The sequence below is a fragment of the Suillus fuscotomentosus genome (genome assembly GCF_016647785.1).
Source record: "Suillus fuscotomentosus strain FC203 chromosome Unknown F5891scaffold_244, whole genome shotgun sequence".
In the NCBI taxonomy this organism is placed as follows: Eukaryota; Fungi; Basidiomycota; class Agaricomycetes; order Boletales; family Suillaceae; genus Suillus; species Suillus fuscotomentosus.
The window spans coordinates 1-23,305 of record NW_024539756.1 but is presented as its reverse complement, the minus strand read 5'-3'; the positions used below and the strand labels follow the sequence as shown (position 1 = coordinate 23,305).

General features: G+C 47.7%; 11 protein-coding genes across 11 annotated transcripts; 5 read left to right on the top strand and 6 right to left on the bottom strand.

Moving 5' to 3' along the window:
• Positions 1–2,017: 2,017 nt before the first annotated feature.
• F5891DRAFT_1224823 (uncharacterized protein) lies at positions 2,018–2,524 on the bottom strand (the record flags this gene model as incomplete). The annotated part of the gene is made up of 3 exons (XM_041369488.1): positions 2,018–2,091; positions 2,140–2,237; positions 2,340–2,524. Coding segments are annotated over 3 exons (357 nt in total), but the record flags the coding sequence as incomplete, so codon positions are not given.
• A 135-nt stretch (positions 2,525–2,659) lies between these two features.
• F5891DRAFT_1081408 (uncharacterized protein) lies at positions 2,660–5,446 on the bottom strand. The gene is made up of 8 exons (XM_041363432.1): positions 5,390–5,446; positions 5,269–5,347; positions 5,145–5,216; positions 3,395–3,459; positions 3,175–3,300; positions 3,062–3,124; positions 2,827–3,004; positions 2,660–2,771 (listed from the first exon to the last, which is right to left on the bottom strand). The coding sequence occupies exons 1-8, from the start codon at positions 5,390–5,392 to the stop codon at positions 2,728–2,730; spliced, it is 630 nt and encodes a 209-aa protein (XP_041216703.1). The 5' UTR covers positions 5,393–5,446; the 3' UTR covers positions 2,660–2,727.
• A 397-nt stretch (positions 5,447–5,843) lies between these two features.
• On the top strand, positions 5,844–6,468 carry F5891DRAFT_1224819 (uncharacterized protein; the record flags this gene model as incomplete). Its single annotated transcript, XM_041369487.1, has 1 exon — positions 5,844–6,468. One exon carries the CDS (start codon positions 5,844–5,846, stop codon positions 6,192–6,194), a length of 351 nt encoding a protein of 116 aa, XP_041216702.1. The 3' UTR covers positions 6,195–6,468.
• A 204-nt stretch (positions 6,469–6,672) lies between these two features.
• On the bottom strand, positions 6,673–7,385 carry F5891DRAFT_1081403 (uncharacterized protein; the record flags this gene model as incomplete). Its single annotated transcript, XM_041363431.1, has 4 exons — positions 6,673–6,829; positions 6,885–7,042; positions 7,099–7,146; positions 7,220–7,385. Coding segments are annotated over 3 exons (363 nt in total), but the record flags the coding sequence as incomplete, so codon positions are not given.
• Positions 7,386–8,151: 766 nt separating this feature from the next.
• Positions 8,152–10,906, top strand: F5891DRAFT_1081400 (uncharacterized protein). The gene is made up of 6 exons (XM_041363430.1): positions 8,152–8,889; positions 8,914–8,988; positions 9,038–9,193; positions 9,249–9,945; positions 10,003–10,145; positions 10,193–10,906. Exons 1-6 carry the CDS (start codon positions 8,422–8,424, stop codon positions 10,778–10,780), a joined length of 2,127 nt encoding a protein of 708 aa, XP_041216700.1. The 5' UTR covers positions 8,152–8,421; the 3' UTR covers positions 10,781–10,906.
• F5891DRAFT_1177877 (uncharacterized protein) lies at positions 10,839–12,782 on the bottom strand. Its single transcript, XM_041365794.1, has 5 exons — positions 12,555–12,782; positions 12,397–12,507; positions 11,942–12,341; positions 11,760–11,898; positions 10,839–11,713 (listed from the first exon to the last, which is right to left on the bottom strand). Exons 2-5 carry the CDS (start codon positions 12,411–12,413, stop codon positions 11,016–11,018), a joined length of 1,254 nt encoding a protein of 417 aa, XP_041216699.1. The 5' UTR covers positions 12,414–12,507; positions 12,555–12,782; the 3' UTR covers positions 10,839–11,015.
• Positions 12,783–12,967: 185 nt separating this feature from the next.
• F5891DRAFT_1200569 (uncharacterized protein) lies at positions 12,968–15,626 on the top strand (the record flags this gene model as incomplete). The annotated part of the gene is made up of 9 exons (XM_041368831.1): positions 12,968–13,227; positions 13,283–13,559; positions 13,649–13,756; positions 13,810–14,244; positions 14,292–14,411; positions 14,465–14,623; positions 14,672–14,782; positions 14,831–15,058; positions 15,117–15,626. The coding sequence occupies 9 exons, from the start codon at positions 12,968–12,970 to the stop codon at positions 15,624–15,626; spliced, it is 2,208 nt and encodes a 735-aa protein (XP_041216698.1).
• Positions 15,627–15,770: 144 nt separating this feature from the next.
• On the bottom strand, positions 15,771–17,186 carry F5891DRAFT_1081391 (uncharacterized protein). The gene is made up of 4 exons (XM_041363429.1): positions 16,240–17,186; positions 16,154–16,183; positions 16,043–16,096; positions 15,771–15,986 (listed from the first exon to the last, which is right to left on the bottom strand). The coding sequence occupies exons 1-4, from the start codon at positions 17,047–17,049 to the stop codon at positions 15,924–15,926; spliced, it is 957 nt and encodes a 318-aa protein (XP_041216697.1). The 5' UTR covers positions 17,050–17,186; the 3' UTR covers positions 15,771–15,923.
• Positions 17,187–17,592: 406 nt separating this feature from the next.
• Positions 17,593–20,218, top strand: F5891DRAFT_1224807 (uncharacterized protein; the record flags this gene model as incomplete). Its single annotated transcript, XM_041369486.1, has 12 exons — positions 17,593–17,671; positions 17,746–17,764; positions 18,005–18,163; positions 18,217–18,263; positions 18,317–18,445; positions 18,580–18,898; positions 18,954–18,987; positions 19,057–19,263; positions 19,370–19,388; positions 19,443–19,482; positions 19,506–19,635; positions 19,689–20,218. 12 exons carry the CDS (start codon positions 17,593–17,595, stop codon positions 19,746–19,748), a joined length of 1,242 nt encoding a protein of 413 aa, XP_041216696.1. The 3' UTR covers positions 19,749–20,218.
• F5891DRAFT_280566 (uncharacterized protein) lies at positions 19,831–20,340 on the top strand. The gene is made up of 2 exons (XM_041371192.1): positions 19,831–20,207; positions 20,263–20,340. The coding sequence occupies exon 1, from the start codon at positions 19,912–19,914 to the stop codon at positions 20,176–20,178; it is 267 nt and encodes an 88-aa protein (XP_041216695.1). The 5' UTR covers positions 19,831–19,911; the 3' UTR covers positions 20,179–20,207; positions 20,263–20,340.
• A 1,653-nt stretch (positions 20,341–21,993) lies between these two features.
• On the bottom strand, positions 21,994–22,809 carry F5891DRAFT_1156219 (uncharacterized protein; the record flags this gene model as incomplete). Its single annotated transcript, XM_041365214.1, has 2 exons — positions 22,720–22,809; positions 21,994–22,672 (listed from the first exon to the last, which is right to left on the bottom strand). Exon 2 carries the CDS (start codon positions 22,537–22,539, stop codon positions 21,994–21,996), a length of 546 nt encoding a protein of 181 aa, XP_041216694.1. The 5' UTR covers positions 22,540–22,672; positions 22,720–22,809.
• Positions 22,810–23,305: the final 496 nt, after the last annotated feature.

Below are 23,305 nucleotides of genomic sequence, written 5' to 3'. Positions count from 1 at the left end.
AGCAAGCTGCACTACTTATACCTGCTGAGCGCTAAGATCCCAGGCAAGTTTTTATTTTCTAACAATAAATGGAACATGCCTTGGAAGACACCAAATGAATCAGAAACTGGGTGACTGTAGCGATAATCAAGAACACAGCCAGCGACGAAACTTTATTTTCCTAATCTCCAAATTATCCTCCTTCTCTATGTCGAAATCATCATTGTAGAAGATAATGAGAGAGTTGATTGTTCCTAATGTATACGCATCTGTATTGCGGTCAAAAAAGGGAGGGACAGTCCCTAATGCAGCGGGCTGAATGGTAGCTAGCGGGGGAAGGTGATTGATGTTTTCCGGCCTTGATACTTGCAACGCTAGTTCACGACCATGACCACTCCTCTATGACAATAACGAGGGGACACTTTAGGATATGGTGACAGATATAACAACGGACCTGACTCACAGTTTTTTGAAGAGGTTTGTAATGATTTCGTTCCTGTGGCACCTTAGCATTTTGGCTTGCAAGTCTGACGTTCATGACCATAGCTCGGGTCTCTTGTAACATCGCACGATTTTCGTTTATGATCGCCTGAGTCGTATTTTGTGTTCTTTGTATCTCATCTAATCTCGCCAGGACATCAACAGCTCCAACTGTTGCTGTTGCATCTACATCGAGATTAGTGAACTTTGGGTCTGGCGCCGAAATGAGGACTTACGAATGGCGCGCAATACATGAGCTCTGTTTTTCGCAGCTTCGATATGCATGTGAGATACTGCCGGAATTATACCTGAATTGAATTGATACACAAACCATTGATTGCAGATTGAAACAACTCAAGCTGAAACTACCTTGACTTACGGCTGAGAGGCTCCAGTTCCTGCACAGTCTTCTCCGCATCGTAGGCCGCATTTATATCAAAGGGATCTCCGATATCCTTGGCTTCATGGAGTCTATGAGAAGCTAAGGCGGAGATGTGTAGAAGGTCTGGGAACATATCTGCCAAAGAACGAACAGCTAATGGATAGGTTATCGCAGCCATTCCAGGTGATTGTGCGATGTAGCAGATCAAGTTGCCACCGTAGTTGCGACGAGGGCAATGCTGATGATAACTTTAGTTGTAGCTTAATAAGTGGTTTGAATCACAAAGACCTCAATCGCAGCGGGCCGCGGGTCTTGTAATTATGTAATAGTCATTCCTGTGGGATTAATTTGCTAACCCTTTTTTCAGCTTCATTTTCCATAATTTTTGCTTTCCCTACTAGTAGACCTTCACAAGGAATTCACATTCGTGCCCTTGCAACCTGACTATAGCATTGAACTTCGACCTGGACTCGGAGCTAGTAGCCAACACAATAAGAGGATTCTTCAACGCCAACAACTACTCTTCTGGTTGAGGCACTCAGCCTTCTCAGTATAATCAGGGGTGTGATAACCATGCTCCTACTCGTTGCTAAGTGGCTGAACACAGTGAGCACATGCCTACCAGGCAGTGTCAAATGAACATCTTATAACCAACTCATTGGTGTTGCATTGCCGAAATACTTTGAGTGCACCAATGGCGGCATTGTCTGTATGTTACATGACCATGCTGTTGATCACACTGGTGATTTAAGTATAGCCCCACGAACATCGAACAGTTAGTCCACACAATTCAGCTTCCAGTGCATGCGCCTCGGTGGCTTTGACAGCTTGGTCCTGTGCACGTGTGAATGTGTGGAGAGGTGGAGAAGATGGAATACCGTATCCACGTATCTAGATGCACACAAAGAGAAGATTCCACCGATGCATAGTTGGCCAACCTAATTGCCGTGTTCCATCTTTCCATAGTTGGGTCGCCTGCCGGCTGTTTGCGTTTCTGCATGAATTCATATGCGTTTCTTGGCTCAGCGCCTGAACTGCTGTCGGATGACAATTGACCAGTATCTTCGGTTATCAACTCAGAGAGAAGAGGGAGCGACACCTCCAGAAGCCTCAGCTGAGTCATTGGGTTGAGTACCTGCGCATATATGCAGTGGCAATAGAGAGCATATCAAATTTCTGAAGGACCAATATAAACGGGTCGTCGGCTTTGGAGCTGGTCAACACTATGTCAGCATTGCATTGTTCTAGAACTGGTACAGGTTCAGATGGGCAAAATGATGAGAAGGATTCCACTCAACGCATGCTCGTAAGATCGAAGTAAACATCCTTTTGCGTATCTTCGAGCACATAGACTATACACCTGACAGAATCATAGTATGGGCCTGCAACGCGCCCTCTGGAGGAAACACGCTAATATGCATCGGAAACACGCACTCATTGAACGACTTACGATTGGCAAGACATCATCAAGCAGATCTGACTAGATGGTCAGATCCACGGGACACAACACTCTTTGAGAAACTTCACCTTTGATGTGTTCGCATCGTCCTCCGAAATACCGTTCTCCATATTTGCTACCGCTGCCACTGATTCGGAATTACCCTCCCATCTGACTTTCTTTCGTGGCAACTGAAAGCTCTCTTCAGTGTCAGACTCGGCTGTCTGATTTTGCTCGTGGTTTTGTGCGCTCTTAGCGACTTCATTTTTACGGTGATTAGAAGACCCATTTTGTTTTGTCCTCTTCATGTCGTTCTGATGCGTGTCTGTAGATGGTGAGCGGTAACTTGCAAGGCAACGACTTGCAGTTATACTGTTACCAGTCGACATGTGCATTTTCATCAGCAGTGACAGTACAATGATGACGAGATGCAGACAAGGTAATAGGATCACTTCTTTACTTTCAGTAACTCTTTTGTGTCCTCTCCTGTCACTGCGTAACAAAGAATCTGTTAGTAGCAATCGTTACAAAGTAGGAGACAACGCACCATTCAACAAGAGGCTCTGAGCATCTAACATCACTTTATTCCCTGAGGAGGCTAGCATGTTGGCGACATCCCTTGCAGCCTCAAGCCGACGAAGCTCCAGAAATCCTTTATTCGTGCGCATGGCTTCACCAATCAGCTCAGCACTCTTTGCCTCACCTTGAGCTTGCACTATAATAGACTGTAGAAGACACATCAGAACTAAGAAAAACCGATAATTACTACAAGGATATATTACCTGCTTTTCTTGGATGGCCTGATCAGCCAAGAAGGCAGCCCTCAAAGCTGTTTGTTGAGCGACCTGTAGGGCAAAATTACCTCGGTGAATGGGATATGTACCAGATTACTTGCCTGCTTGGCCTCGACAGCATGCGTAAACTCAGGTGAAAATGCCAAATGGGTGATAGACACATCGTCTAGCACTGCATTAAAGCGCAATGCACAATTCGTCAGGTTCTCGCGAATTAACCGGGACACCTGACACATAACCCATCGTCATTTTACAACAGGGTAGCAGGTGAAAATACTGCGCACCATCTCACATTGTGTAATAAGTCGACTCGCATTGAACTGTGCGACCACACTTGAGGACTTCGTTAACTATAGACGGTAGTACGCGCTCGTCATAGTCTTTTCCTACATCAGGGAAAACCTCCCGCGAAGATTTTGTAAAATTTTCTGAAATTTTCTGACTTTCTGAAAATACATTAAAATATTCCAAGTCCCTCTACGGATGGGTGAAAATTTATGAAAATCCACACGAATACAACAAAATGATTATAATGTGATTAAATACTAGAATATAGCAAATCACAAGATATGAAAATGAGGAAATGAGACAAAACGTGTAACGCAAAGTCCCTGTGCTATCAGGAATGCCCTACTCATCCCATCGAAATCGATTCGCGCAAATGCTGCTTTCAACTCAGCGGATGCAAAGTCAACCAACTTCAGATCAAGTAGGGAAGAAAAAATCTGGTAGAACACAGTGAGATAGTGCTTGAACAGTTAGAAAAAGATGCACCACAGTAACCACAGCTGAGACCATGGAATTCGGGATCCGATGTTCATAGTAGCAATAATGGCATCGACTGCTGATAAATTTTTAGAAGTATAGTTATGATCAGAGTATTGCGGTGTATCGTAGCACACGTGTCGGAAGATCGGACAGTGGACATGAGTCAAGAGCTCATCCCGATTGGCTCGAGGACTATGAATAACGCAGTCGAGGTTGGCTTCCAACTTCCTGGAAGCATGTCAATAATATTCGTAGTCTCCAATCCGAGCACCATACCGGAAGGCTGCAGTAGGATTGCCACCGAACATAGGGCTAGCAGTGAGGCCCAAGACCATGGGATGTTCATCCTGCTCAGTCGTCACACTAGAGCCGTGGACCACGGGGAGGCGGGTAGGGAGGAACCAGGAATCAACCACATGACTCACCTGCGCGCCTCAGAATGCAGTGGCCCGGCTCTGGCCTGAGCTGCGGCTCGAGTAGGGAATTTGCGATTCTGACAGTGAGCATGAGCGGGTCGCTGTGAAACCAGGATTCAACTACATGACTCACCCTCAGAATGCAGTTTTGAGCTATGTGTATGCTCCAAATTGAGCCTGTAGCTGGGAGAGATCAGGAAGGCCGGTTGGACCGCCAAAAAGAAGAGAAAAAAAGGAATCCTACATAGACACCTGGTTTGAATGACCACGCACAGATGAATGCGACAACAGAATTCAGACGCCCGCTCGGAGCGAGACTTAGCTCTGTGGTGGTGATGCCTCTCACCTAGAGTCCCCAACAGTAACCGTAAGGGAGAATGAAAACATAAAGAAAACGACGTGACAGGGTGTGCAAGTGGTTGCCGCGGCTCGTGTAAGTTGCAGAGTGAAACATGAATATTTGAATGAGTTCATTGAAATCAACCGTGGGAGCCCTGTGATTAGTAATTAAATCGTTGGTGGTTCGATTTTCAATTTCTCAATTTACTTGTTGTCGCTGAGGCTAAGGCCCTTCGAGCGAGCTCTATGTAGCCAGCAGCAGACACCTCCGAATTCTCCCTCCCACCTGTTTAAATATATCCCCGTTCTGCATTGCGTGAACTCTACATTTTTGATATACTAGTAATTAGTTACATATCTCATGGCAGGTTCAACTAGAGCCCTGTAGATATCTTTTTCAGTGCATTCACTGACTGCGTTATGGATGTGACTATTTATCAACTATTTACAAGCTTTTACAAAAATTTGATGAAAGTTTGCCATAATTCTCGAGAATTGTTGTCACATTTTCAAAATTCCCGTGGGAGGTTTTCCCTGATGTAGTTCACGATATATTTGAGGCAGAGTAGATACAGCCGGCCGTGACAGAACTCTGCAAGTAATGTTGACCATTTGCAAATCTACAATTCCAAATTAAGCGGGTGCAGGTGTGCCGCAAGCTGCAGACGTCACCTTTCGTGCCAGTCAAACTTGCTACACTCCAAGGCTTTGCACGAATGTCAAAAACTATTGGAGTCTCGAACCAGGGAACCTGAGGAGCATAAGCAAACAAAATGCGTTCAAAAGTATGAACCATGAGATGTGTCCCTTCACTGTACACCTCATCCCTAACACCCTGGAGACTGAAGCCTATCCATATGATTGGGTGCGGATGCATCTTTCGTGCAAAGGCCCAATGCCCTAGGCTGACGGGGTCATGCTTACAGGGGTGGGCCCGATGCACCAAACTGATAGAGCAGGAGGAACTGGAAGAAGATTAGAGGCATGTTCTTGACTCCTCAAGGCACCTAGCGAGCGAGCGGCCTTCCAGGTGAGTGTGATCCTGATCATGTGCAAGCGTTGTCAACTGTTGATTGTGTTTTCGACAGGTTCATTGATGACTTTTGCGGACTCGGGTCTTACCAGCCTCAATATTGCCGGGCCAGCTGGGCCGTCGCACTTCATGGCAGTTATGCGTAAATACACATTCAGGTACTTATTTTCTAATCTTCAATAGTTCATCTTAACATTATCAGCATGGGGAAAACATGTCCGTGAATCCGATCGAAATACCTCCTTCCCGCCTCCCAGGGGATGATATACCCATCTACAAGGACGATAATATTTCTGTGTCTGCATTACCAGTTTCTACTGAGATCCATTCACTGGAATACTCAGAATCGGTAATAATGTCACACTCTGGAACCAGTGCCGTTAACAGGAGATCGGGAAAGAGGAAGTGTTCGTCTTCCCCTGCTGCACCACCACTACAGGAAGTCATATCTCACCCTGACTTCGACCCTACCACACTCGTCAGCGACATGGCACAGGAATGGCTTCGTCGCATTGTGCGCGCAATGTTTCCTGGGTCTGCCGCCAGACATTCTACTGGACGTTGATGGTGTTGAGCACGGCCAAGGGATTGTGGGTGTCTTTCTCTAAGTTACAGAAGTGCGTGTATTGTACGTTTTTATGTTGCTTCACCACGCTAACCATCTTCATTTCCATAAATGCCCAAGACACGAGGCAGTTCGCCATCACCGTCTGCTCCCAACCAGTCATAACCGACTGCACTGGTTACATGCGTCCAACATTTGTCTTCACAGTTTCAAGCCCGACCGAGACATCAAGCGAGTAGCACACCTCTCCAACAAACTTTCAAGCTCAAGTCTTTGCATCTTGATTGTTGACCCCCATCAGGAAGGGAACTTTTCCAGTACTGTGCACCAAGAAGATTAAGCTTGCCTTTACCTGCAGTGAATTGGAGCCGGAGAACGACCATCATGCGCATCATATATATTAAAAATACAAGAACAATGTAGCGAATGATCTGTGAAGCGCAAAAGTCTTGATTCTAGCATTTACGATCAACATCAGGTCGTCCGCGCCCGGCCACCCCCATCTAATGAGCCGAGTCGTTCCATCATGCCATGACTGTACTCTGCGACTAGCTAGTGTGGACATCGTGGAACCACGAATGCCAACAAAGCCAACTCTATTCGACTCAATGATAGCATCGATGAACACCGGATGCCTGGTAACAGCCACAACTTGAGTTAGAATGAAAACACGACATCTAATCCGCTCACCATTTCCCATAGATATCCTCTGTCCGTTCCGCTGCATAATCTACCCGCGTCCGCCCCAACGCCCCAACATCTGACCACCATTCCGGGTCCCTTTCGTCGCTCGTCATGATAACATGTATAGCATCAATTCCTTTTCGTGTGCGAAGCTCTTCTTGCACCCCAACACCCTGTGCACGAAGGCAGACAACAGGACGAAGCACTGATCCACAGGAAACTCGCATTGCTGGCTGAAGTCGCCATGCCGTATGTGGATCAATATATACTATCTAAAGTTAGATCTGTAGAGCAACCTATGCCCGAAACTTTCACTCACAGGAGGTGTTGGTTCATTCATGGCGCATCGGCGATCTTTTCCATGCTTGTAGTCCATCGCATACATTGGCCTACAAATCTCCATGCAGGAGAATAGTCTATTCCCATTCGCATGTATGATGAGCGCTTATGTAGTAAAGGAAATTGAAGCATAATACGTGATTGTCCGGAGGAAGGGAGACCTGGTGCTGAGGAGAAGGACTATTCATTAATGATAATTCGAGGCTTTCGAGGGAGTTTCTGAAAACTCAAGTGATGCAAGAGACCAAAAGGATGCATGATTGTGATGTATGCTAGATGTCGGCCCGACCCAAGCTGCGATTCGCATCCATGAGACATCTATCATGGCCACGCGTTTAATCACCGAAGAGGGATGTTCCAAGTTGTCTCACCGTGCTTGAGCAGGTTCAGGGAGGGACTTTGTCGTGGTTCAGGAATCTCGATGTGCTGTTGAACGGTTTCCCAGACAGTCCAACAACCAAAATGATCGAGAACCTGACTTTATGGATCCTGGACTTCGTGCCATTGAAGCAAGTGGATCCCTATGGATTGACTGAGTCGAGGGACATCAAATACTTCCCCAAAAACAAACAGAGGTGGGCTTGGGTCGACATGGTTATAGAGGAACTTTGGGATTATGGGTATACGTTCTGTTATGAGAGCGAGGTACATTAAATTACCCTAGTTCTTGTGAGGAACCGGGACGATGTCGGAAGTGGTTCGTTGACTTACTCTTGCATCATGCTGCGCTGGCCTCTCGTGCCCATTACGATTGAGTCTGGAAGGCACCAAGAAATTAACTCGAGAGTTTTAGTGACTCTGCCAGCAATAAGCTCGATGAAAATGTATAGCTACGAATTCTAACCCTGAAAGAAACACCGTCCCATGGGCAGCTTCATCATGGCAAGGGGTAGAACGGTCGCCCCTTGCCATGACCAATTTTTCTCAGAGACGCTGCCTTCAGCGAACTCGCAACACGTGACCGTTAACGTTCAGTTCTAATTATATTACTCTGCTATCACTACTAGTAACACAACGATCTACCAGAGTACGGCTTCCTCTTGGTCCCTGCGAGGTACATAGCCACACTTGCGAGTCCGTTAAATGGCAAGGATTTAAGTTCTAAATATAACGCTGCAGTAACAGACTAATCCTGTTCTTGTGGAACAATTACGGTTTCATCTTGCCCAAGCCACCGTGACATTGCCTTTGCTTGTCTCATCGAATGATGCTCTCCGTGACTCCTCATACACCACCATCACATAATTCCCCAATGTTACCGCCAGATACAGTTCCATTCATTTGTCATACCTCAGGCGCTGATTATCGCACGGGGGATCTGAAACTGGGCCGCACCGCTGTTCTCACTGATTTGGGAAGGTATCTGCGGGTTCCATTCGATTGCCTGGTGAAATGCGTTGATGCCATGCCCTCTCAGCAGGATCTGCAGCAGATACGCAACAACTTGACAAAGTGCAAGATTCTCACCGACGACAAGAGTGGCTTGCGATGGACGGACTTTATCCCACCTGCCACATCAAAAGTGTCCGAAGAGAATGCGTTTAAGCCCCTCGGTCGCATCATCGCTGAAATTTTGGCGGAAGTCCCAAAGAGTGGAGTCTCGTTCCTAGCGAACCCAAACGTGTCACCCCTGTCGCAGCGCAACAATACTTCCAGGCCTGATGGATACCTTGTACTTAGCAGCTAAAAAACCCAGCCCAAGATACATTGGTTCGATATTGCTGTTCCATTTGAGTTCAAGAAGGCACAGGATAGAGAGTCTTTCCAAGATGTGAGTTGTTACAGATCTTGTTGGCATCCGCTCACAAAACCTGCTCTAGGACGAACAGAAGATAATCTGGAGCCTTCACAGTATCATGCGCGAGGATCTTCGTCATCGTTTTGCGTTTGGTATCACAATGGAGGACACGCAATTGAGACTGTGGCTCAGCAATCGGGCATTCCTTGCAGTTACGGAACCTATCAACTTCTTCGAGGTACGCAACCATATCACGCTGTGTGTCAGGGTGCTAACAGGCATAGTACATCTAGAACATCGATGGTGTTATCTCGCTCTTTTACGCTCTTGGATCTGCATCTTCGTATTCGAAAAACCTCGGATGGGACCTCACTGTCGAGCGGATCCGTGATGAGGAGGGTTTCCAATACAAGTTCACTATTGGGGAGGAAGTGTTCACCACGACACGTGAACTTGCAACCTATGGCGCAGACTCTATGGTTGGGCGTGGAACTCGCATGTACGAAGCCAAAGACGCCAAGGGAAAGAAAGTTGCCCTCAAAGATTCGTGGAGAGAAGCTGGACGTCAATCAGAGGGCGAAATCCTAGACAACATCTTGGCTTCCTGTGTGAAGAAGCTGCAAGCGGAGGAGTTGGCGGACGCCAAGAAGCACTTCGTTGGAGTCCGGCTCTGGCAGGATGTAACAATCAACGATGCCCTAGACAAGACGCTGGACCCGATGTTCGTAGAAGAGCATAATCATACCTGGGTGTCCATCGACCTCAATCCCATCGTCTCTACGACACCACATTTACCTAGCACAGGCGACGTACCCCACTCTGGTCAGCTGTCTACCTTTCTTCCCACACAATTGGGCATCATTGTGCAAAAAGACATTGGCATCCCACGCAGAGTCCATACTCGCACTATCTTCCATGATGTAGGAGTAGCTCTCAAGGATGTCACCTCTTTGGCTGACAATCTGAATTGCTTGTCTGGCGCACTTTTGGGTGAGCAAAATATTAATATCATCACTCTCCTTTCCTCAGTCGCTCATTCAACCTTAGCCTTGCGTTATATGCACAAAGCAGGCTGGGTCCATCGCGATTTCAGCGTCGGGAACGCAATTTGGGTCGGGGGTGTGGGGAAGTTGGGTGACTTCGAGTACGCGAAAGAGACTGATTCAAACACTTCTAATGATGTTCGAACGGTAAGATTTTTTGAAGATGATCTCTTTCACTGTTAACTCGTTGACAGGGAACAATACATTTCATGGCGTTGGAAGTAGAGAGCCAGAGTTACCTTTTCTTCCCACGTCAGGCACGCCATCTGGACCCACCTTCATTTCGCATGAATTTCCTGCACGACATCGAATCCGTGTGGTGGGCTTTTACCTGGGTTTTCTTTTATAACACAGACATGGATGCGACGAACGTCGACCATTCCTCTGATGCTCAGTGGAAAGCATACCAAGTGGCCTTCCCTGGTATGGTCGGCCAGACATCACGCCATCACTTCTTCCTCTACACTAGACGAAAGGAGCTTGAAAATTTCCTTACAAAGACGTGCTTTAATGTTTGCGGCCCTATTATTCCTGATTTCGCAGACGCTCTCATAGATGACTATGACACGGCGGAGGCAACATTTCCCTCGCTAGCGCTTGATGATGCTCTTCTGAACGATATGCACACAAAAGCGGCAGCATATCTTAATGATGCGCAAGGGCGTGCTGGTGGCATAGAACTTTGTCCGCTCTCCAATCTCCTGAAGCAGAAGAGGCCCAGACCGGGAGATGAAACATCGCCCCCGCCAAAAAATCAAGGGAAGAAGCCTCGACGCGATTGATGTTTATTGTTTGTTCGAGAAAGAACCATGTAGCTTGGCGTCTCGTATACGTAGCTGTGACTTCGTGGTTACAAATAATATTAGGAATGTTCATAGTACTCAATTATATTTGGAGTTTCCAAGAAAGATTTTCTGGAAGATGGCACAATCGTGATGATCAGAGTTTCTGTTCGTATGAATTTGTATGATACATCGATTTACATTTGTAGATGAGAATCATTGAACGCCCCAGACCCTACTCAATTGTTGAAGGACAACACTTGGTCCGCGGACTCGTGATTTTCGGAGATGTCAACCATGTTGAAGCTGGTGTGAGCTTCGCAGGTTCAGGGAGTTCAGGTGATACATTTCTGGGGGTAGAATTTGAGCTGTTCAGAACATCGCTGTCTGCGTCCCACTCTGCTCGCCGCCGTCGAATGACACCTACGACTGGGGGCTGGTCAAGCAGAATGCGGATGGGCTTGATGCGTTTGCGCTTCGCAAGTGCCTTAATCTCTTGCTCAGGAAGTTCTTCGACATCGACAGTTACACGTGTCCCATTGACCATCACCACGCCCTTATCTTTCCCAGATCCCATCGGCCCAAGGCGTACGATAGCCAGAAGTCTCTCATCTGCAGCGAACAAAGTGTCGTGCGTGAGCGTCAACCACAGCCCTCCTCCACCGGCAGATAGTCGGTGACGGCGCAGGGCTATACGAGTGCCACGCGCTAGGACGGTCTTATACAGACCCAACATCATCGTGCACAGCTGTTGACACATGCTGGAAGCAGAGCCAAAATTCCAGATCGCGCGAAGGTCGTGTTGCCAGAAACATGTTATGCGAATACGTGGCTGAGCCATATATGTCGACATGCGCCGTTTGATTTGATTGGCCGGGGAGTGTGGCTGAGGGGCTGAGGATGGTTGAACATACTGGATGCACCAAGCGAACACTGAAAGTTATCAGCGAAGCGAGATCAAGAAAATGAAACGACTTACATGCAACTTGTGATCTGACGTAGGAGGGCGATGGCCTCAAGTACGCTGGCTCGTCAGTTGAGCATGGTAAAGAGGTAGAATATCTATTATCATGGATGTATCCTGGTGGAGGCGTGAAATCGTTACAGCATCTCGTGGACTAGCATACGATCAATACAATTCAAAATGAACATCAAAATTACGCACTTGGCAGGCCAGCCAAGCGTAAAATTGGTCTTTGATATTCGTGTATGGCGATCAAACATTTCCACCAAATGCGCGCTCTCAACTGCGGGGTCCCACTCCTGCCTGAGTTCCGGAGTGGTGATGACGGCCTTCCATGCATTGAGAGAAGCAGATTGGTCGATAATTGAGACGTCGAGGACGACTCTGTATACATTCTCACCCGACTTGGTAGCTTCGCGGTGCACGACGATGTCGGTGAGCTCAGGAGTGGGAGAAACGCGTGCCTTCCCTTTGCCTGGCAAAGGTGAGTCGCTTGCTAAAGAAATATGTTTCCATTCTGACGAAGAATGAGAAGTAAGGAGCTGGCGGAAAGTGACTTCAGAGCTATTAAGTGCATCTTCCCAGGTTTCACGGAGTCTAAGACAGAAAATAACACTAAGGACTATGAATGGCGATGATGAAGAGAGCAAACCTTGTACCGTCAGTCATGCCACAGAGTCCTAATGAAACAACGTTACTGGCACTAGCGGTATCAAGGGATGGTTACTGGTGGCGGATATTGGAATAGTGCGGAGCTGAAAGTCTGTGAGGTTGAGATGAGGATTGTGAAAAAACTTCAAGGCCACTCACAGAGGATCAGCTGCATTGATATCTATATCTCTGAGGACAACACGCTGCTAGCGAGCAGGTCATGGAATTCACCAGTGCGGATATGGAACTTGGAGACGGGCAAACTTGTGGCTGGTCCGTTTGAGAGCGATAATTGGGTGGGCGCAGTCAAGCCATCAATATATGTAGGGAAGTGTCTCGAGGTCTGGGATGTCCGATTACAGAAATTGGATGTGAGGATCGGGAATGGATCTGAAAGTGGAAGACACCGTTCTGACTCAAAGTTTGAAATTATGTAACCTTACGGCAACTTCCGCGCCGTGTGTGTATGGCTCTGCCAGCACCTTCACCTTTCACAGCCTCTGATGCATGCATTTTGCTTGCCTGGTCACGAAGCTATGCTCCATTCGTCGATTACATCCCTGCGCTCGGCGATGAAGTTCTACAGTACAGAGTTCGGTTCCTACCCGTTTGGGTCATACAAAGTGGTAGCGGTGGACGAGATGCCTGTTCAGCGTTTCGACAGCTCGACGCTATCGATAATCACTGTGGACCTTCTTCATGGCGAGGACTCGATTGAGCAGGTGCTTGAAACCCGACAAGCACTTAGTTACGCCCTGGCCTGTCAGTGGATGGGAATCAACATCCAACAAAAGACATGGTCAGATACTTGGCTCGTAAATGGTCTTGCGCTGTATATCACCGGCCTGTTGCCGCAAGCTCCTGGGAAATAATGAGTATTGATACAGGCTCAAGCGGGACATGCAACGAGTCGTCGAGTGGGACAACGGATCGATGCCGCCCATCTGCCAACCACAGCATAATGATCCCCCAGACTCCATGACGCTACCTTTTGTCAACTTGAAGGCGCCCCTCGTGCTGCACATTTTGGATCGACGTCTTTGCAAGTCTGGTACCTCGCTCGGTCTTCCTCGTGTCCTGCCCAAGATTTTCTTGTCAGCAATGAGCGGAGAGTTGCAAAATAATGCTCTATCGACACACTCGTTCTTGCGTACATGCAGGAAGGTCAGCGGAATTGACATTCGGTCATTCGCTGAGCAGTGGATCTACGGTAGTGGTTGTCCAGTGTTCAGGTTCTCTGCTTCTTTCAATAGGAAGAAGATGGCAGTCGAGATCACGATGCGACAAGATTCGCCAGCATACAAGGCGTCGAGCACAACGAGGTGTCGAAACTGTTGCATAGGCCTGTACCATTTTTTGAGGTGCGTTTACGAGCAGTAGCATCCTGATCAAGCCCCCTCACCAGTCTCTAAAGGGCCAAATGACTGTTCGGATCCATGAAGCGGATGGCACTCCATATGAGCACGTTTTAGACATTCGTTCGTCCTTCAAACGCTTTGAAGTCCCTTTCAACACGAAGTACAAACGTATCCGACGAAATACCAAGAGATACTTGGCACGACAAGCGGCTGCTCAGGCTGCAGCAGAAGGCGATGCAGAAGCTGCTGAAGCCATGGGTCTAATCGACATGGGTTTTAGACTTGAGATCTGGGAAAAGGAAAAGGAGCAAGAAAACTGGAAGGTGGCTGACTGGACAGAGGAAGATGAGCAGGTGATGTCGGGTGCAACGTACGAGTGGATTCGCATGGACGCCGATTTTGAATGGATCGCCGCTATCGCTTTTGAACAGCCCGACTTTATGTGGGTGTCGCAGTTGCAGCGAGATCGCGATGTCGTTGCGCAACTAGAAGTGAGTTATTTGTCGACAATTCATCTTCCTGACTTGAACTTTCATAGGTTGTCAATGCTCTCGCAAAGCAATCCACCGCCATCGTTTCGAGTACATTCACCAAGACAGTGCCCGTCTCCAATTACTATTATCGCATACGGTGTGAGGCTGCGATGGCTCTAGTGCACGTCAGTGTTTTTAGATTTGTTAACTTTTCAAGTTTCTGACGTGAAAACATCAGTGTGCTATTCGGAAACTTGATTTCTTGGGACTATTTCAATTCAAATTGTTCCTTCGCTACTGTTATGAACCGGAAGACCCCAACCAAGATTTATTCGCTCATACTTACGTCCCAAAGCCTAATGACTTCTCTGACCTGGCAGAATACTTTGTTCGAAAGGTATGTTTTCAGGGTGCTACCTCTATCTCACAACTCATGAATATTCAGAGTCTTGTTCACGCAATATCTCAAGTGCGCTTTGAGAATGGCAAGACACCTTCAGTAGTTCGTCAGTTCCTTGTCGACCAGCTTCGTTACAACGACAGCACAGCGAATCCGGTTAGTATGATATCGTCACAAATAGTTACTGATTTCAACGTTCTTTAGTACTCGGATGCGTTCTACATATGCACTGTGATTTCAGCTGTTGCTTGTGCAACTGTCTCGATTACTCCTCCGGAACGTGGCGAGCTCCTTCGCGAAGAAGTTCGGTCGGAGCACACTACCGAGGATGCTAACTTGATGAAGCAGGCAATTGACGAGGTCAGCAGGTATCGGAGCATGGACGGACTCATCCCGTCACCGAAGAATGTAGCCACCACTGCCGTATTGGAAGTGAGTAGCTTTCTGCACCAGAGTGTATCCCTCGTTAAAGACTTTAATTTGACCTCAGTTCTACTTGATTCTTACTACCGCGAACCTCATCCCGAACGATCTCTGGGTCTTCTTCCCTCTTACCCGGTATGCTATAATGGTCGTATATTCTACTTCATCTGATTGTCTCCCAGTGAAGCCAATTATATTCAAGTTCGTCTCGCTGCCTTCGATGGCCAAGTGGTACACGCCCGCCATCATGCGCTACGTATTGGCCATCATGGCAAATGACCCATCTCGCGTGGTCCGGAGACATGTGGCCCGTAGTGCATGTCAAAGCTTAGCTCTCTTGGTGTCCATGGGGGAGATGAAGAACTCCATCAAGGATACAGAGTCGCTGCTTATCGAGGAAGACGGCTCTCTGCCAGAGAAGTCAAAAGAAGCGAAGAAGAGCGAGGTCGACATGATGATAGCGGGGTACACATTCGTCTTGGGCAAGTACGAGAATGAGGCGATCGGACTGGAGGAGAAAGTTACCCTAAGGGACTATGAGGGGCGGGTGTATGTCCAGGAGGCATTGTTGAATTGATTAAATACTAGCTGCATCCAGAGAACGTGTAATACGCATGTTGATACATCGATATCATATCAAGGATCCGACGACTTTGCACCAGGTCAGCAAGAAACGCGCTGACTGCCTTACCCAACCTAGAACCTGTTCTTCGTTACTGCGCAGATATTCTGTCAATCAATCATTGTTTCTGAATCAATCTAATACAAGCTAATGTGAAAATCGAATCCCACTCTTATTACGATGGCAGCAACTGCACATCTATATAATTCATGACAGAATCCAGCCGTGTCAAACTACTGCAGGAAATCTGAATCAAATAGCAGTTGTTCTGCCCTCCAAGGCTGCAAGTCTTGCACGAAGTTGTTCATTTTCGGCCTGGACAAGGACCATAATCAACAACTGAAAAACAAATTTGCTGAGAATTAGCTCACCTGTACTCGGCAAACCCGCTCATCTGCTCGGCGAACCCGCTCATCTGCAGCCTGCTGTCGAAAGGTAGAGTATCGTCAAGAAAGGACACATATTTTCTAAGAATAGCCCACCTCTGCTTCCGTGAACCCTTCTTGTCGACTCTGCAAAAACCATTACCATCAACGAATGAAAACCGCATTTGATAAGAATAGCCTACCTGTGCTAGTTCCGCTTCGCGGCACTGCTTCACCTGCGTGAGTTTATCCATCGTCTTCTGCCACTCTGGCGGATAAGCCGCACAGACAGCCTCGACAGTTGCAGATGACGGTCTTGACATTGCAACTCCACAGTAATGGGTACGTGCATTGTGATCTTTGCATGATTCTTGATTCTGAGAGAAGAGCTTCTTCAAGCTCATCCACACGGAATCCGCATACCAGTAACATTGTTGCTCGTACAAGTTGTAGGCAGGGGCTTGTTGATGAACGAGGCATAGAACAGCGGCCACGTGGAGTGCTGAGGGTGCGGAAGATGGAGAAAACGTGAGCGTACAGAGCTTCCTGTAATGCCCAGGTTTATCACGGAGGTGTCTGACTGCATCTTCAGGTGAACCAAGAAGAAGTGCGTGGTCAGATGCAGCAGTTTCTTTCGATGAGGGGGATATAATGTCCGATGATTGCCTGGAGCCATTGCCTCGTTCCACAGTACGGTCGGCGCACACGACAGCCTCGGCTGAAGAGATAAAATGTCTGAAATAGAATAGAAGGAATTCATGTTCTGCGCCATCAGTGCATTTACAATAATCGATACGACTCAGTGAACACATTGAGTAGCGATTATCGGGCCTATCATCCACCATCCACGAATACCAATTCGTGACTGGCACACTACCACCCGGCCTAGGGCCACTGTGGAACAGTAGGTGGGGTAGTTCAGGAAGAACCTCCTCTGGCATGAATGGACGAAAGAGTGCTGCTAGTAAACGGCTGGTCCAGGATCGATTGTTTCGGTCTTCTTTTAAGAACATCGAATGGTCAAAGGTTTGGATACGTTGCTACAAGGAAAGGTGAGCCCTGGGAGCTGATTGCTGATCTTTGACGGTAGGCAGGTATGAGATCACTACTGGGACTCGGACTTGCGGCCGTCATGATCGAGGGTGCAACTATATTGAAATGATATGACGTAAGTACAACTTGCCATCCCACGAGCGGTCCTTGAGGCCTTGGAGCCTGAGGCTCGAGCTCAACATGCTCCATCATATTATCAATTTATCTCAAGCTTATCATCCGATCTCCAAATGTATTACTGGAGAAGATTCACTCACTGCATTTGACGATGTCAAGAATATACTTATTTGATGCTGCACCACCGTAACAGGCTTGTAAGTTGTCACGCCCACACTTGACTTTAAGCCTTTTAGCATGAACCGGCGCGTAGTTACTTTGCTTCAAACCTCTCATTTTTCATCTCATGTTCATCGAGCAGGAGTCGATAAAGGTCTATTGGAGGTTCTCTTCAACCCATTGCCCTACTGTGCTGTGTAGAAGTCCGTGCCGCACTCGGGAGAATCATGTCGATACCATACCTTTGGTTCATCGTCACTTTCGAAGATCCTGATCTAGCCATCCGGATCTTCGGTCCTGTAACATGTGAGTAAGGGAAGGTCCAGGATATCCCCAAGGTAAATCTGGTTTCCGCCATCTTACTCCCTGTTGGCATGAAGTAAAATACTGTGTTCTAAGGTGCGAGATATCTACAGAACATCCGATTTCTGCACAACTACTTACTCGCATGGAACCCCGATGATGTGACACGCCTTCAACAGGCAGTAAAAATAATCCTATCTACTGGACTTTTACACGCATGGTGCATCCGCGGGACTGACATAGTACTAGAAACCTCTACGTGCTCGGTCTGCCCTTTGATCTCACCAAGTGTGCCTACTCTTAGTCGTCACACCTTTCATGCTCACGAGTCACTAGGCCCGAATTTTCCGCCTTGTTTTCGCGTTTCGGTACTGTCATGCACGCTGTGATTCTCGCCACTGTCGATAACGCATCTCGCCGTCGCGGGTTCGTGGTAATGTCATCTCATGAGGAAGCCAAACGTGCAATGAATGCGCTCTCGCGAACGCAAATAAAGTATTAGAGCATTTGCTTCGCGATTCAAAGCTCAACTTACTGACACGTCACAGAGGACACACCCTTGATGTATCTTGGGCCGTCGTACAACGTTCTCAAGGTGCGAGCTAAAACCAGTTGCAAGTACTCTACCTCATTTATCCGGCTTCCTAGATGACGCAGACAGGACGATGATGCTGGCATCCTCAAACCCTTCGAGTCACTTCCGGAAATGGAGTTCGATCACCAACCCGCACCTCCTAACCATCAGTTCACCCCAATACGCCTTCCTCGAAGTTGCTGGTATCGAACTTGCCGATTCTTCTCTTTGCTCAGGCCAGTGACTTGCATCCTCTGTTCTATCCTTTCGGTCCCATCAAGGAGGTGAAGCTCAGTGGATTCTGCTATGCTCGGCAATGGAACCACAACCGCTCTAGTCGAATACGTGAATGTCTTCGATGCTCAGGAAGCCAAAGACGCACTTCAACGACAGTTCTATGGGACCTCACGCCTGGAAGTCCGATTCATCCAAGACAATATATATCCGGTTAATTCTACTGCTGCTGCGTATGCCCAGTCTCCCATGCTACCGAAAACATCTGATGCCGGCCTTAATCCTTGTGCTGCTCCTTTCGTCTTTGGATCCCGCCACTTGCCACCCTTGGCTTCTGGTCTTAGCGCCGTTGCGCACGATTCATTTGTCAACGACCTCAATCTTGCCAATAGACCGTCTTTACATTTGCTAACTCCAGCCGAGTAGACCCTCTGCTCGCAGCTCCGAATCTTACCCAAACCTTATCTTGTCATCAAGGAGACCTTCGTCCGGGAGTACGCTTGTCGTGGAGGTAAGCTTCGCCGCAGGGAAGCACGGGATCCCGTCAAGATTGATGTGAACAAGGCGAGTCGAGTGACAGGATCTTGTGAAGGATCTAGAATTCGGAATTTGCCGTGCACGAGGCGGTGATCAGATTATGGAAGATGAGAACGGCCCGGATGTATGTGCCAGGGCACGAATGCAGGAAGAGCGCAAAACTGTTGCTGGTTCCAGGAACAGCAATCAGCCACCCGTCAATGGTGTCAATGGCAACGGACATCTTTCAATGAACGTATCAAGTTCAAAAGTAAGTCTTGCCAGGTCTATTGTTGTACTCGAGCACTTCCTCCAGATATTCTAGCGGCTTAACGCAAGTCATCATACTCGAGATCATTCACATCTTCAACCGCCAGGCAGAGATCGTCAAGCTGAGTACGTATCTCTCTGTTCTCGACCTATTATACATGTTCAACGTTTACCGTGTAGTCCGCACGCTTCTTAACTGCTTCAACTCCATCATTTTCCGGTTTATTTTTATTTTTATTGTAGCTCGCAATTGCGCAGTGACACTTTCAGCTCTCTGCAACCCACTTACTTCCCTGGGTTCGCATTCTCTTGGCTCTGCCTTGTTTCACATCGACTCTTCATGCCAAAATTGCTACTATCCGAAACCCGCGAGGTGAGATTTGCCCTTCAATTTTGGAGGAACTTCTTTTGACTTTTTCCCGTCAGGGCTGGTCTGCGTTTCACAAGCTCCTTCTTTTCTCCTTCAAGTCTCTGGCTCGATGCTAATCTCCAACTCGCATCTCGTAATTTTTATTGCGGCTCCCTCTGACTCCTCCCCGTCCTTCTTCATGAGTTCCCAGAGTTCCTTAGCGAGTACTACTTTAGTCTCTGTGATACCATTCCTCCGCGTTGCGTCCAGCTTCGCAACATCATCCTCAGCACGTTCCCTATGTCTATCATCCTTCGTGACCCTCATCTACGCAAATTTGACTCGATTCCCAAAATGGGACCGATACCACCCATTCTATCAGACTTTGCTTCACGTCTCAAAAGCGCTGACCTCCGCAACAACCTCTATCAATACCTCCTTAATTGTGGAACCCCTTCATTCCTTACAACACTCAAAAATCGCTTGAGCCTGCCCGACGTGCCAGAGGGTTCATCCGAGTTGTACAACCTGTCACTAATAAATTCCCTTGAAGAGAGGGCACAGTGATAGTGCTGAACGAGACCATTGCAAATCTCGTCTGTGATTTTTTGTTCAGTCACGCACGCAGTACTCATTTGTATACTCATCCAGATTCGTCCCCTGTGCTCACTCGTCTTCCATGTACATGGACTCTACTGTACTCGCTCGGCCAACACGGTATCTCGTCGAATACGCTGGATTCGAGATGTGAACCCAAGTTGCCTTCGACGCCAGACTCAACGAAAGGAGCTCTAGTCGTAATCAGAGATGCAAGAGATGCGATTTTCGGCGTGTGGATGGGGGATGGATTGTGGTTAGAAAGAGGAGGGTGCTATGGGAGTGGCGAATCGTGAGTTCCCTTGCCTCGTCCTTTGCGTCTTTGGAGCTTATTTTTCTCTGGTCAGCTTCCTCTGGAGATACCATCGTTCTTCAAGCAAAGAGGACATGCTAGAAGACGGAACACTTGATGTGTACAAACACCTGTACTTGACCGTGTTATGCATAATCATGGCTTATTAGACACAGGCCGTTATGCATGGTTACCTGTAGTCCTTGACATTATGCATAATCCCCTCGACTGTATGTATAGTAGTGTTCTCCGTAATGCATAATGCCCTCGACTATGCCATATGTCTTGCTGGTCTACAGGCCTACAAACGCACAAACGGAAAGATAGGTAATTTCTGATTTTCTTGAAAATCCCTCGTAATTTCAGTGAAATCAAGTACGAGCAGATTTCTCAAGCTCAGTCGCAGTTACTTCGAATTACTTTGAATTTCTTCAAGTTTTCAGTCATTATTCCTCGAATACAATCAAATTATCTTGAATTCAGTTGACCTGCTACACGACTTCACCCACAGCCGAACCGTTACCGCGTTCTTGTGCACTAGTAACAACTCCCAGCACGCTCGCTAGGCCCACCTTCCACATAACAAGACTCGGAGTCCCATTGCTCTCGCTGAAACGTGTGCGCTGACGAACGGTAAACGTGTAGAGATTGAGTAGTCTGCGAGAGCTTTCCCGAAAGAAGATCCAAGACATTCTGAAGAAAAATCCCGTTAGCACACATCAACATCTCTATATGAAGCGAGTGGTGGTCAACTTTTGTCTCCATAATTGATCGCCACCTTGAGTAGAATCAAAGTAACGCACCATAGAGCTTCCGCCCCGGCGCAAGCTGAGGAAACACCTCCAACGTGTGAACCTTCAAAGCTACACAGCCAACTTCATAGCACAAGTTTGAAGAACACGAAAAGGGAACTCGATTTTCGTCTTGCACGACAACATCCACAGTATGAGCAGTTTGTTAGACGACACGATGTGCAAGTGGGACGGGGACAATGGACTTATTGTGCACGAATCGTTGGAAGGCGATTCAGATTCATCTGCACAAATGATAAGCGCGAATGACATTTGACTAACAAATGAAGTGGTCGAACCTGCAGATGCATGATCATCTAGCCGTGGAGGAGGACCAGGCCTTTGCTGAACCAATAACCCAACACATCAGATCAACGTTAGTTCGATAATAGGATATACTCATACTCACCACTACTTCCCCACTCCAATCTCTCGTCCGTTCACGCTCCCTCGTCCCCAAAGGCTGCATATTATTATTCTGCTATCGCCTGCGAGTTCGTTCCAACTTGAGGCATAGTGCTTTGATACGGACCTGCGGGGTTGGAAAGACTCGCCTTTGGTATAGTGGGTAGTGCTTGACGGGGTTGTTCAAGAGACGGGACGATCTCTGGGGTGCCGGAGATGTATACGTACACGTAGATGTAGAAGTGAATGTGGATATGGGTGTAGATGCGGTGAAGTTGCAAAGATATCAGATGATGTCTATGAGTGGTGAGAAGGCAAACATGATGATATGATGTAGGGACTTACGAATGAGACGTTCACGAGATCACCGATCACATAATCGGCACCAGTCCCTGACGCGATGCTACGAAGGTAGGTGCCCTCTGGACAGAGAGGCAGTAGCTCATGATAGAGTTGGGCGGCTTCGTGGATGTCGGCAGCAGTACATTTCTTGCTGTGGCGCCAATTCAGCGCTCGGGAGAGAATATAGAGAGAGAAGGGACGATCGAGATGGTGCTGCGGACGCAATGCAAGGGCGTCGCGGAAGAGGGAAATGGTGGTATCTATGTCTGGCAGATGATTTCGGATGTAGCCTAAAAGGCGGGCCGACGCGAGATTGGTGAGAGCTGCTGCATGGTCAGGATGGCTGGCCGGACACTGGTCCAAAACAAACTGAAAGTGCTCTACAGCAGCGTTCAGGTGAGAGACCGTCCCGCTTGCAGTGTATTCGGCAAATTGCGCGTGGCCTGCATCTGTGAGTCGAGTAATCTCGCAGTCTACGAGGGACTGCAGATGGCCCTCCATCAGAAAAGCTAGCAGCTAAAGCCAGCGTCACTCACATCAGACAGTGTGCCATCCTGATCGTCGCAAGCCTGTACAACGGCAGCCTTCAGCGTGAGGGATGGGTGGACGCCGCGCACAGGTGGGAAGGATAGATCTAAGAGATGTTAGTATACGTGCGTGAATGACGAGCAAATCACTCACCAAAAAGTTCATCTCCATGATTGAGTAGCTCATCCCACGACATATGAAGTTTACTGATGACCTCTCCACTGCCTAACATTCGATCGGCCTCATAGGACGCCCAGATTTCCACAAACAATTCAGGTAAGGCATCTGATTATCTAAACTGAAGGTCAGTTCTCGAATCGTACCTGGAAGTCAACAAGGACTTACAGAGTCACAGTATCCCCCCACAATACAGATCTGTCGGATGATGAGACACCGATTGCTGATTTCCAGCGTCTCTGAGAGTCGACATTGATTGATACGTAAACACCTGCAGGTATGCGCCAGGAGGGGACTTGAAGATTACTTCCGCTGACGACTGTAGATAGAGCATGAGGATAAGAAAACGGATACGGAGATGATATGGAGTGACTCACCATCAAGTCTGATACATCGGTTTTCTGAGCTAACAGACATGATAGTGCGATGAAGCAAAATGATGAGGATCGAGGATGATATGCGTGGTGGGCGGGATGGGTGGGAGTGGAAGACGTGGGGTAGAGACGTGGGGTAGAGACGTGGGGTAGAGACTGGCATGATTGCACTAAACGCTGAGAATAGG